At 45.3% G+C, this 13,778-nt stretch overlaps 1 protein-coding gene across 1 annotated transcript in view; it reads left to right on the top strand.

Moving 5' to 3' along the window:
- b3galnt2 (beta-1,3-N-acetylgalactosaminyltransferase 2) overlaps window positions 1–13,778 on the top strand; it is a 49,581-nt gene that overhangs the window by 8,450 nt on the left and 27,353 nt on the right. The window contains exon 2 of the mRNA XM_070884665.1: window positions 11,938–12,055. Within this exon, the coding sequence (XP_070740766.1) occupies window positions 11,938–12,055 (118 nt within the window). The remainder of the gene's footprint in view (window positions 1–11,937; window positions 12,056–13,778) is intronic.

Raw genomic sequence — 13,778 nt, 5'->3', positions numbered from 1 at the left:
GCACGGACCAGTTGGGCTGAATGGCCTGTTTCTCTGCTGTAAACCTCTATGTAAGCCAGGGGCCTTCACAGTTGATTCATGCCTATGTCCATACTGAATTCCCAATCTCCGCTCTGGTGCCAGAACAGGCAGAAACGCAAAACTGGAGCAGGTCAAACTGAGCTTCCTGTGCCCGCTTACTGGTTTCAGAGAGTCATTGGCAAACACCTGGGGACGTGTCCACTCATCCACAGTGCATGGCATAGAAGTAATAGAGAAAGGGGAAATTCTGTAAAGAGGGCAAGTGACCTCCGTTAATTGAAAAAAATAGAAGCACTCTTGCCCAACAAAAAAAGCTATGTGATTCATTGCTCGAATAATGAGTGATGTGGATTGATACCTGTTTTAAACTGGGTGAATTGTCTGAAAATATTGAGGGTTATCCAAGATTATCTAACGCAAATCTGTTGAGTGTTTTGTCGCCTCCATATAAAATCTTACAGCACAGAAGGAGGCCATTCGGCCCATCGTGCCGGTGCTGGCTCTCTGAAAGAGCGATGCAATTAGTCCCACTCCCCTGCTCTGTCCCCATAGCCCTGAAAATGTTTCCTTTTTAACTATATATCCAATTCCCTTTTGAAAGTTATTGGCCCTGAAATTCCGTTTTGGCCTCCCCGCGGTCATTTTAGAGAAAAGATACGCACCGACCATAAGCTGGTGCCCACGTTGGACTTGCCGATGCTGTGGCCTCCTTCGACTGCGATTCGCAGTGCGTGCACGTCGACACGTGTGCAGGCCTCGAGCTGGAGTCACATGGCTCTGGGCAGCCAATCAGGTAAAGTATCATAGTAATAGGAGTTCCGCAGGGTCCTAAAGTCCTATTACTATGATTGTGATAGAGCCCGAAATACCCAAAACTCAGCCCCAAACACCCAAAACACTAATTAAAAATAGAAAATAATTACACTACATTCATTTAAATTAAAGTTATTAATGTCTTTAAAAAAAATCCTGATTTTTTAAAAAGTTTTTTAAAATAAACTTACTGTTGGGAGGGTTTTTAATGATAAAATATGTTTTAATAACTTTATTTTTATATGTTTTTGTGTTTTTTAAAACACTTGCGCCTGTAAAAGTAGACTTTACGCCGGCTTTTTCAGGCGCAACATTTTTGAGGACATTTGTAAGCGTAAATATCGGAAATTTCCACTTACAAGTGTCCTCGCTCCCGAGATGCGGGAGATCTGTCAAGCCAGAAACTTGACAGGTTTCCAATGCATGCGCATTGCTTGCTGGAAACCAACATTTCCGATGCCTTCCCAGGTCCATAGGAACTCCGTAAGGACTCGGGGAGGCCGGAATTGTCGGCCCATTATTAAATCTGCTTCTCCCGCCTTTTCTCGCAGTGCCTTCCAGATCATAACAACTCGCTGCATAAAAAAAATTTCCTTTTTTGGCTGGCTTTTTTTGCCAATTATCTTAAATCTATGTCTTCTGGATACTGACCCCCCCCCCCCCCCACCCCCCGCCACTAGAAGTAGTTTCTCCTTATTTACTCTATCAAAATCCCTCGTAACTTTGAGCACCTCAATTAAATCCCCCCTTAACCTTCGCTGCTCTAAGGAGAATAAGTTCCAGCTTCTCTCATCAGTAGAATGTTTTACCTAGATCTCTTTTATCTCCCCTACCGAGATCTGCAATGCGGAGCTTGGAGATAGAGACAAGGCTGGTGTGACTAGCCTCCTGAATGACAGACTGTACCATTGGGTTTCTGGACTACGTCCTCACTGTAATATCATTGTGTATCACATGTGAAAATGGATGTGGCTATCCAATTAGGCCTAATACATTATTTGGAATGGAGAATGTAGAAATCATGGGATGTGCTTCAAGTGATGGATTGAGTCACTCGCCCTAATGCTTATTATCTGACCAGGTGATCTGTATTGCTGAGTAGCACAGACACTTTACACAGCTGCCAAGCAGATCCCCTCTATTTGATGCTCAAAGCCTCTTAGTATTCGCTCCCTTTATGCTTCAGCGCTAAGTCAAATACCAGTAATAAGAGTAGGAGTTCTGCTCCGATTGCCATCTTGAGGCTGAAAGTAGGAAACATAAAAAGCACTGTTTAATCAACTCTAAATGGCTGGCAAAGCTCAAAATCTTAAAGAATTGATATTAAGAGATATCGGGCCCGAAATTCAGTACCGCTGGAAAGCTGGTGCTCCCCCCACCCCCCCCCCACCTTTTTGAGGCCATTTGCGCCGACATTTTTTTGTGGCTGGGCCACCCCATATTCAGCTCCAAAAGTGAAAAAAAGGATTTCAACGCTAATGAACCCTTCCAAAGTGGATTTTTCAGCGGTGTGGCTGTCTTAATTTGAGCGTTATCACCACTGAGAAATTCACTATGCAGGTAAGGGTTTCTAAAAAGGCCAGGGTTAGCAGCAAGGCCCTGAGGGAGGAAGGAGATTGGAAGGATGGCTGGTGTAAGAGGTGCAAGGAGAGCCAACAGGTTTACTGATATGGAGCTGGAGACACTGATGGACGGTGTGGAGGACAGAAGAAGAATAATGTTTCCTGACATGGGGAGATCTGGCAGACTGCCAGTACATAATGCATGGAGGGAGATTGCAGGGGAGGTGTCAGACACCTCCATATATGTGAGGACACACCCTCCCAGGAGGGTGCTGGCCAGTCTGCACCCGGCCCTTCCAGGCCCAGAGGTGTTCCAGGGCATCCTAGAAGGACAGCTGTAGGTCCCAGGCAACAACCACAGCAGCCTTCCCAGAGCTGTGATGCAGCCACAGGGATGATACTTAGGCGTGGTGTTAGGGTAATGACATGTAACAGGTGTCATAGTGAGATGCACAGGGGTAAAAAATGATTTAGAGTGTTATTATATTGTTAAGCACATAAGAACATAAGAAATAGGAGCAGAAGTGGGCCATTTGGCCCCTCGAGCCTGCTCCGCCATTCAATATGATCATGGCTGATCTGATCATGGGCTCAGCTCCACTTCCCTGCCCGCTCCCCATAACCCTTTACTTTCTTATCGCGCAAAAATCTGTCTATCTCCGCCTTAAATATATTCAATGACCCTGCCTCCATAGCTCTCTGGAGCAGAGAATTCCATAGATTTTACAACCCTCTGAGAGAAGAAATTTCTCCTCATCTCAGTTTTAAATAGGCGGCCCCTTATTCTAAGATTATGTTCCCTAGTTTTAATTTCCCCTGTGAGTGGAAATATCCTCTCTGCATCCACCTTGTCGAGCCCCCTCATAAGTTTCAATAAGATCACCTCTCATTCTTTTGAACTCGAATGTGTATAGGCCCAACCTACTCAACCTATCCTCATAAGTTAACCTCCTCATCTCCTGAATCAATCTAGTGAACCTTCTCTGAATAGCCTCCAATGCAAGTATATCCTGTCTTAAATACCAAAACTGTACGCAGTATTCCAGCTGTGGCCTCACCAATACCCTGTACAGTTGTAGCAGGACTTCTCTGCTTTTATACTCTATCCCCCTTGCAATAAAGGCTAACATTCCATTTGTCTTCCTGATTACCTACAGTACCTGCATACTAACTTTTTGTGTTTCATGCACAGGGACCCCCAGGTCTCGCTGTACTGAAGCACTTTGCAATTTTTCTCCATTTAAATTATAATTTGCTTTTCTATTATTTCTGCCAAAGTGGATACCCTCACATTTTCCCACATTATACTCCATCTGCCAAATTTTTGCCCACTCACTTAGCCTGTCTATGTCCTTTTGCAGATTTTTTGTGTCCTCCTCACTCAGTGCTTTTCCTCTCATTTTTGTATCGTCAGCAAACTTGGCTACATTACACTCAGTCCCTTCTTCCAAGTCGTTAATATAGATTGTAAATAGTTGGAGTCCCAGCACTGATCCCTGCGGCACCCCACTAGTTACTGGTTACCATGAGAATGAACCATTTATCCCGACTCTCTCTTCTCTGTTAGTTAGCCAATCCTCTATCCATGCTAATATATTACCCCCAGCCCCGTGAACTTTTATCTTGTGCAGTAACCTTTTATGTGGCACCTTGTCAATGCCTTCTGGAAGTCCAAATGCACCACATCCACTGGTTCCCCTTTATTCATTTGGGAGTGGGAAATTCCGTGTTAAGGCACGCATTGCGATGGCTATTGAAAGTGGGAGCTGAAGGGTCATGTGTGGATGGGGTTATCTGAAGCGAGTAGCTATGAGACGCAGCTGCACCTCCCTTCCAGAGTTGCGATGGGTCGACGCCTCCTAGCTCTAGGGTGACAGGCATCCTCCTCCTCCTCAGGTGGTACTGCTGGCTCGACCTCCAGCTGCTGTCCCCTCACGATGGCCAGGTTGTGCAGCATGCAGCAGACCACGACGATTATGGAGACCCGTTGAGAGTACTGCAAGGTGCCACCAGAGAGGACCTCTGCTTAAAGATGCCTATACACTGCTCGATGATGTACCTGGTGGCACAATGAGCGTCATTGTATGCATACTCTGCCACTGTCCTGGGGTTCCGCGGAGGAGTGAGCAGCCAAATGGACAGGGGATATCCCTTGTCCCCAAGCAGCCAACCGCAATCCTGATTCTGGCCGGTGAAGATAGCGGGTGCACTGGTCTAGCGCAGAATGAACTGCTGCCTCCCTTGCCCGCTTCCTCTCTGCACGGTGCTGATGGCGACTGCGTGCCGCCCTTCCAACACTCCTCCCATCCTCAGGGTGAACCCTGCCAGGTAGGCCTCTGCAGCCCACAGGCCTCCACTAAAGAGTCAGGTCTGAAAGTTGTACAAAAGTCTGTGAAAACCTCTCAGCAGCATTCAGCAAGTTTAATGGAGCCAAAACAATGAATAAAACTATTTCAAAAGCAAAATACTGTGGATGCTGGAATCTGAAATAAAAACATTATTCAGTAATTAATAAAACTACCTACCAAAGGGGCCCGATCGCGACAAAACTCCAGCAGTGTCACATTCGTGCAGCGACTGGGAAACCTCACGGGGGCACTGCTGCTGAATTACGCAGACGTGGCCGTTTTCCAGTGGCCCACCCACGATGACTTCACCGCGCCACTAACTCCTTTAGCACGGCTTCACCCGGCCGATTGCAGCAGAAGTGCGCGGCGGCCCATCGTTTTTTTTCTATCAGCCGCCCAAACCCCGCGGTAGCCGTCCCTTCAGGGATGGTGAATTTCAGCCCCATAATGTGCATATATGGGGATTTCAGCAGTCACGTAATCCACACTGTTGGCTTTCAGTGTCAGTTGTATGACATATTATTGAGGTGATTTGGGGCTAACTACTACTTTCGTATGACAGGCAAAGCTTACAATAGAATGCCTATTTGGCTCTCCATTCGATGGCCTCCTGAGATGCCAAGTGAAGAAATGAGGCACTTCCTGCAACAGATCTTAGTCGGGCTAAAAATTAAGGCTCAGCATGCACTGCTCGCATTTAAAGGAATACAATATTGACTGCATATAATGACACAGCTATTCTCAGCCAGAATGGAGTGATTGGTAATTCCCCTGTCAATCACACCTGGAGATCTCACTGCTGTCAGTGACTGGGATTGATTTTATGCTCATAATTTGTATGTAAATATCCATAGCTCACTGCATTTTGCTGGAGAAATAACTCTGCTTTTGTCAGGAGACTTTGCTGTAGTTTAATTCATGAGTTCTGTTTGCTATAGTTCACAGAGACCCTTTAAATAGACTCTGTTGCTGAGTAAATAGGCAGTTTACTGAGTAAATACACTCCATTTGCTGAGTAAATAGGCAGTTTACTGAGTAAATAGACTATGTTTGCTGAGTAAATAGACTGCTGAGTAAATAGACTCTGTTTACTGATTAAATAGACTCTGTTTACCGATTAAATATACTCTGTTTGCTGAGTAAATAGACTGTTTACTGAGTAAATAGACTCTGTTTACTGAGTAAATAGATTCTGTTTGCTGAGTAAATAGACTCTGTTTGCTGATTAAATAGACTCTGTTTACTGAGTAAATAGATTCTGTTTGCTGAGTAAATAGATTCTGTTTGCTGAGTAAGTAGACTGCTGAGTAAATAGACTCTGTTTGCTGATTAAATAGACTCTGTTTGCTGAGTAAATATACTCTGTTTGCTGAGTAAATATACTCTGCTGAGTAAATAGATTCTGTTTACTGAGTAAATAGATTCTGTTTGCTGAGTAAATAGACTGCTGAGTAAATAGACTGCTGGGTAAATAGACTCTGTTTGCTGAGTAAATAGACTGCTGAGTAAATAGACTCTGTTTGCTGATTGAATAGACTCTGTTTACCGATTAAATATACTCTGTTTGCTGAGTAAATATACTCTGCTGAGTAAATAGATTCTGTTTACTGAGTAAATAGATTCTGTTTGCTGAGTAAATAGACTGCTGAGTAAATAGACTCTGTTTGCTGAGTAAATAGACTCTGTTTGCTGAGTAAATAGATTGCTGAGTAAATAGATTGCTGAGTAAATAGATTGCTGAGTAAATAGATTGCTGAGTAAATAGACTGCTGAGTAAATATCTGTCTGCTGAGTAAATATCTGTCTGCTGAGTAAATATCTGTCTGCTGAGTAAATAGACTCTGTTTGCTGAGTAAATAGACTCTGTTTGCTGAGTAAATAGACTCTGCTGATTAAATAGACTCTGTTTACCGATTAAATATACTCTGTTTGCTGAGTAAATATACTCTGCTGAGTAAATAGATTCTGTTTACTGAGTAAATAGACTCTGTTTGCTGAGTAAATAGACTCTGTTTGCTGAGTAAATAGATTGCTGAGTAAATAGATTGCTGAGTAAATAGATTGCTGAGTAAATAGACTGCTGAGTAAATATCTGTCTGCTGAGTAAATATCTGTCTGCTGTAAATATCTGTCTGCTGAGTAAATAGACTCTGTTTGCTGAGTAAATAGACTCTGTTTGCTGAGTAAATAGACTGTTTGCTGAGTAACTAGACTCTGTTTGCTGAGTAAAATAGACTGTTTACTGAGTAAATAGACTCCCTTTGCTGAGTAAATAGACTCTGTTTGCTGAGTAAATAGACTCTCTTTGCTGAGTAAATAGACACTGTTTACTGATTAAATAGACTCTGTTTACTGATTAAATAGACTCTGTTTCCTGAGTAAATAGACTCTGTTTCCTGAGTAAATAGACTCTCTTTGCTGAGTAAATAGACACTGTTTCCTGAGTAAATAGACTGCTGAGTAAATAGACTGTTTGCTGAGTAGACATTATTTGCTGTGTAAATAGACTCTGTTGAGTAAAATGGACTCTGTTTGCTGAGTAAATAGACTCTGTTTGCTGAGTAAATAGACTCTGTTGAGTAAATAGACTCTGCTGAGTAAATAGACTCTCTGCTGAGTAAATAGACTCTGTTTGCTGAATAAATAGGCAGTTTACTGAGTAAATAGACTCTCTTTGCTGAGTAAATAGACTCTGCTGAGTAAATAGACTCGGTTTGTTGAGTAGATGCTGTTTCCTGAGTAAATAGACTCTGCTGAGTAAATAGACTGTTTGCTAAGTAGACTTTGTTTGCTGAGTAAATAGACTGCTGAGTAAATAAACTCTGCTTGCTGAGTAAATAGACTCTGAGTAAAATAGACTCTGTTTGCTGAGTAACTAGACTCTGTTTGCTGAGTAACTAGACTCTGTTTGCTGAGTAAATAGACTGTTTGCTGAATAAATAGACTGTTTGCTGAGTAGACATTGTTTGCTGTGTAAATAGACTCTGTTGAGTAACTCGACTCTGTTTGCTGAGTAACTAGACTCTGTTTGCTGAGTAAATAGACTCTGTTTGCTGAGTAAATAGACTGCTGAGTAGACATTGTTTGCTGAGTAAATAGACTCTGTTTGCTGAGTAAATAGACTCTGTTTGCTGAGTAAATAGACTCGGTTTGCTGAGTAAATAGACTCTGCTGAGTAAATAGACTGTTTGCTGAGTAGACATTGTTTGCTGAGTAGACATTGTTTGCTGAGTAGATATTGTTTGCTGAGTAGACATTGTTTGCTGAGTAAATAGACTCTGTTTAGTAAAATAGACTCTATTTACTGAGTAAATAGATGCTGTTTGCTGAGTAAATAGACTCTGCTGAGTAAATAGAATGTTTGCTGAGTAGACATTGTTTGCTGAGTAAATAGACTCTGTTGAGTAAAAGACTCTGTTTGCTGAGTAAATAGACTCTGTTAAGTAAAATAGAATGTTTGCTGAGTAGACATTGTTTGCTGAGTAAATAGACTCTGTTGAGTAAAATAGACTCTGTTTGCTGAGTAAATAGACTCTGTTGAGTAAAATAGACTCTGTTTGCTGAGTAAATAGACTCTGTTTGCTGAGTAAATAGACTCTGCTGAGTAAGTAGACTGTTTGTTGAGTAAATAAACTCTGTTTGTTGAGTAAATAAACTCTGTTTGCTGAGTAAATAGACTCTGTTTGCTGAGTAAATATACTCTGCTGTACTGCACATAGACTCTGTTTAAGTAGACTGGTGTAAAATAGCCTCTGCTGTATGTCCTGCTCTAAGTCGCACCCACCTCCAACTCATTGGCTGACATAGTACTGTCAGTAGACACTCTGTAACATATTTCCATCAGGTCCCACGTAAAATTTTGTGACTATGGGTGTGCCTCTGCTCGTAGTGTACTGTTTGCACACGTAAAATGGATGTTTGAGAATCCTGAGATGTGGCAGGTTCAAGCAGGCTTCTTATAAAGTGAAATGGTCATTTCTTTTCCTCGTTAAAAGTCTTTTATTTTTGGTGTGTTTTTCTTTGCCTTTTGCTCCGTACGTCAGTTGGTTTTGCTGGGTAGACCACCATTTTTGCAGATTGTTTTCCCATCAGTATTTTCCATCATTATCATTGGTTGCTGCTGCCCATATCCTAACTCGCACCAAGTCCTGTTCACGCATCACCCCTCGTGTTCGTTGACCTACATTGGCTCTCAATCTAGCATCTGCTCAAATTTAAAATTCTCATCCTCACGTTCAAATCCCTCTGTGACCTTGCCCCTCCCTATCTCTGTAATCTCCGCCAACCGTACAACCATCCCTATCTCTGTAACCTCCTCCAACCGTACAACCCTCCCTATCTCTGTAACCGCATCCAGCCCTACAACCCTCCCTATATCTGCAATCTTCTCCAGCTCCACAACCCTCCCTATCTCTGTAACCTCCTCAAGCTCCACAACCCTCCCTATCTCTGTAACTTCCTCCAGCCCTACAACCCTTCCTATCTCTGTAACGTCCTCCAGCCTTAAAACCCTCCCTATCTCTGCAATCTCCTCCAGCCCTAAAACCCTCCCTAACTCTGTAACCTCCTCCAGCTCCACAACCCTCCCTATCTCTGTAACCTCCTCCAGCCCTACATCCCTCCCTATCCCTGTAACCTCCTCCAGCCCTACAACCCTCCATATCCCTGTAACCTCCTCCAGCCCCACAAACCTCCCTATCTCTGTAACCTCCTCCAGCCTACAAGCCTCCCTATCTCTGCAATCTCCTAACCAGCCCTAAAACCCTTTATATCTCTGTAACCTCCTCCAGCCCTACAACCCTCCCTATCTCTGCAATCTCCTCCAGCCCTAAAACCCTCCCGATCTCTGTAACCGCCTCCAGCCCTACAACCCTCCATACCTCTGTAACCTCCTCCAGCCCTACAACCCTCCCTATCTCTGTAACCTCCTCCAGCCCTACAACCCTCCCTATCTCTGCAATCTCCTCCAGCCCTAAAACCCTCCCTAACTCTGTAACCTCCTCCAGCTCCACAACCCTCCCTATCTCTGTAACCTCCTCCAGCCCTACAACCCTCCCTACCTCTGTAACCTCCTCCAGCCCTACAGCCCTCCCTATCTCTGCAATCTCCTCCAGCCCTAAAGCCCTCCCTACGTCTGTAACCTCCTCCAGCCCTACAACCCTCCCTAGCTCTGTAACCTCCTCCAGCCCTACAAACCTCCCTATCTATGTAACCTCCTCCAGCCCTACAAACCTCCCTATCTCTGCAATCTCCTCCAGCCCTACAACCTTCCCTACCTCTCTAACCTCCTCCAGCTCCACAACCCTCCCTATCTCTGTAACCTCCTCCAGCCCTACAACCCTCCCTATCTCTGCAATCTCCTCCAGCCCTAAAACCCTCCCTACGTCTGTAACCTCCTCCAGCCCTACAACCCTCCCTATCTCTGTAACCTCCTCCAGCCCTACAACCCTCCCTATCTCTGTAACCTCCTCGAGCTCCACAACCCTTCCTATTTTCAAATCCCTCCATGGCCTCACCCCTCCCTATCTCTGTAACCTCCTCCAGCCCCACAACCCTCCCTATCTCTGTAACCTCCTCCAGCCCCTACACCCCTCCCTATCTCTGTAACCTCCTCCAGCCCCACAACCCCCGCTATCTCTGTAACCTCCTCCAGCCCCACAACCCTCCCTATCTCTGTAACCTCCTCCAGCCCTACAACCCCCGTTATCTCTGTAACCGCCTCCAGCCCTGCAACCCTCCCTATCTCTGTAACCCCCTCCAGCCCTACAAAACCTCCCTATCTCTGTAACCTCCTCCAGCCCTAAAACCCTCCCTACCTCTGTAACCTCCTCCAACTCCACAACCCTCCCTATCTCTGTAACCTCCTCGAGCTCCACAACCCTTCCTATTTTCAAATCCCTCCATGGCCTCGCCCCTCCCTATCTCTGTAACCTCCTCTAGCCCCTACACCCCTCCCTATCTCTGTAACCTCCTCCAGCCCCACAACCCCCGCTATCTCTGTAACCTCCTCCAGCCCCACAACCCTCCCTATCTCTGTAACCTCCTCCAGCCCCACAACCCTCCCTATCTCTGTAACCTCCTCCAGCCCTATAACCCCCGCTATCTCTGTAACCTCCTCCAGCCCCACAACCCTTCCTATCTCTGTAACCTCCTCCAGCCCTATAACCCCCGCTATCTCTGTAACCTCCTCCAGCCCCACAACCCTTCCTATCTCTGTAACCTCCTCCAGCCCTACAAACCTACGAGAAATCTACATTCGGCCAATTTTGGCCTCCTGCTCACCTCACTTCCTTCGCCTCACCACTGGCCGTGCCTTCAGCTGCCTGAGCCCTCAGCTCTGGAACTCCCTCCCTAAAGCTCTCCACCTCTCTACTTCTCTCTCCTCCTTTAAGACGCTCTTGAAAACCTACCTCTTTGACCAAGCTTTTGGTCACCTGTCCTAATATCTCCTTATGTGGCACGGTGTAAAGCTTTGTCTGATAACGCTGCTTTGATATGTGAGCCTGAGAATCTAGAGTTCTTTGAACTTTCACTGTAGTTCATTACATCCCGTGTGGGGTAAAGGGCTTCAGTCAGTGCCAGCCACACATCCACACACAGCATAGTGTGGAGGAGTTCTGTGTAGTGTGTACTTTATACACGGGAAATATTACAGTAAGTGTGCAAAGATTCTTCTGATTTAAGGCTGATATAGAAGGTCGTGGGTACAATCCCAACTCCAGAGACTTGAGCACAAAATCCAGGCTGACACTGCCAGTGGGGTACTGCTGGAGTGTTCATCATTATAGGCAGACCCTCAGAATCGAGGAAGACTTGCTTCCACTCTTAAAATGAGTCCTTAGGTGGCTGAACAGTCCAATACGAGAGCCACAGTCCCTGTCACAGGTGGGACAGATAGTCGTTGAGGGAAGGGGTGGGTGGGACTGGTTTGCCGCACGCTCCTTCCGGGAGCGCTACATTGTTGGAGGTGCTGACTATCAGATGAGACGTTAAACCAAGGCCTCATCTGCTCTCTCAGGTGGATGTTAAAGATCACATGGTACTATTTCGAAGAAGAGCAAGGGAGTTCTCAAAAGCACTTCATTGGCTGTAAAACACTTTGGGATGACCTAAGATTGTGAAAGGCGCTATAAAAATGCGAGTTATTTTTTTTTTCCTTTTCCTTTTCCTGAGCATTTATTCCCATTTTCCAGAGTGGACAGTAGATCAGTACGATGTAGTGATTGGAGTACTGTCAGCTCGACACCACCGTGAATTGCGGAATGCACTCAGGAACACTTGGCTGGGGCATGTACGGCAACTAAACCAGCGGTGAGTAACAGCGTGTTCTGAGTGTTCAACTTTAATTTTTAACGTGTTTCTTAGATTAAGGAAGGAGCCTAGAAGAGTATCTAATGGTGGTTGAAATGTTCCTTAATCCATGTGAAAGGTCGAAGACTATTGTATCTTCTGCAGAGGAAGTGGGAGAAGGTTTGCAATGTATAGGGCATTCTATATAGAGTCATAGGGGTGGAAATGAGCTCAGTTGCCACGTCTGTTTGCTCCCCGGAGGGGCGGTAATGGTGGTGGGAATCATTTCCGGGCGGGCGGCCAGCTTCTTAACCGATAAGGGAATAAGGGGTTATGGGGAGCGGGCAGGGAAGTGGAGCTGAGTCCATTATCGGATCAGCCATGATCGTATTAAATGGTGGAGCAGGCTCGAGAGACCGTATGGCCTACTCCTGCTCCTATTTCTTATGTTCTTCCAGTGCGCCGCCAGGACATTTGGTGCCAGTTTTGCGGGGGCGCAGAGCCGGTGATGTTATTTTTTTATTTTTTGCGATTTCATGTTGATGTGGCATCAGTAAGGTACTGAGAATATTTTTGGTGGGCTTTTTGCCGCTTTCTTCTTCCACAGAAGCCTCTCTACAGGCGCTCCGAGGCCAGGTAGCTCGGGATTTCCAGTTGCTCAGCCGGCCTAGCGCCCCCAAGAGAGGTGTGGAACGCCCCGCCCCACACTCGGGGCCCAGCTGGTGAATTTTGCGGCTGCAGACGCCAAATTTACCGCCCCCGCCGCCATTAGCGCCTCAAAGTGGGCGGTACCGAATCTTACAGCACAGCAGGAGACCATTCAGCCCATCGTGCCTGTGCCGGCTCTTTGAAAGAGCGATCCAATTAGTCCCACTCCGCTGCATTTTCCCATAGCTCAGCAAGTTTTGCCTTTTCAATTAAAAATCCAATTCCCTTTTGCAAATTTGCTTCCACAGTCCTTTCAGACTGTAACAACTCGCGGCATAAAAAATTCTCCTCATCGCACCTCTACCTCTTTTGACCATTACCTTAAAGCTGTGTCCACTGGTTACCAACACTCCTACCAGTGGACACAGTTTCTCCTTATCTTCTCAATCAAAACCCTTCATGATATTGAACACCTCTGTTAAATCTCCTCTTAACCTTCTCTAAGGAGAACAATCCCAGCTTCTGTTACTGAGTTTGTTGAAAAATATCTGCAAAGGATGTTACATTGAGCAGAAGGTAGAAATTCACCTTCATAATCTTATCTTTGTTTTTTTGTCAGTTTTGAGTTGAGGGTTCTTGGTATTGGAGAATGGGACAGTTTGCATTTTAAGCGCCCAGTGTCGGTATCATGCATGCCTAAGTCAGGTAAAACATGCCTAGAGGCAGAGTAAAGCTCTCTCTACCCTGCTCCCCCAAATGCTCCTTAGTTCCGTTATGCACCATCATTTCCTACAGCAGCTATTGTGTGTCCTCTGAGTGACATTAGAGGCAATACTGAACAGGCTGGGGCTTTCCTTGGAAGAAGGTTCACTCGGTTGATTCCGGAGATGAGGGGGTTGACTTATGAGGAAAGGTTGAGTAGGTTGGGCCTCTACTCATTGGAATTCAGAAGAATGAGAGGTGATCTTACCGAAACGTAGAAGATTATGAGGGGGCTCGACAGGGTGGATAGAGAGAGGATGTTTCCACTGATGGGGGAGACTAGAACTCGGGGGCATGATCTTAGAATAAGGGGCCGTCCATTTAAAACAGAGAT

This window comes from Pristiophorus japonicus, chromosome 7, assembly GCF_044704955.1.
Source record: "Pristiophorus japonicus isolate sPriJap1 chromosome 7, sPriJap1.hap1, whole genome shotgun sequence".
In the NCBI taxonomy this organism is placed as follows: domain Eukaryota; kingdom Metazoa; phylum Chordata; class Chondrichthyes; family Pristiophoridae; genus Pristiophorus; species Pristiophorus japonicus.
Note: the sequence above shows the minus strand (reverse complement) of the source record. Positions and strands in the feature narration are given on the sequence as shown.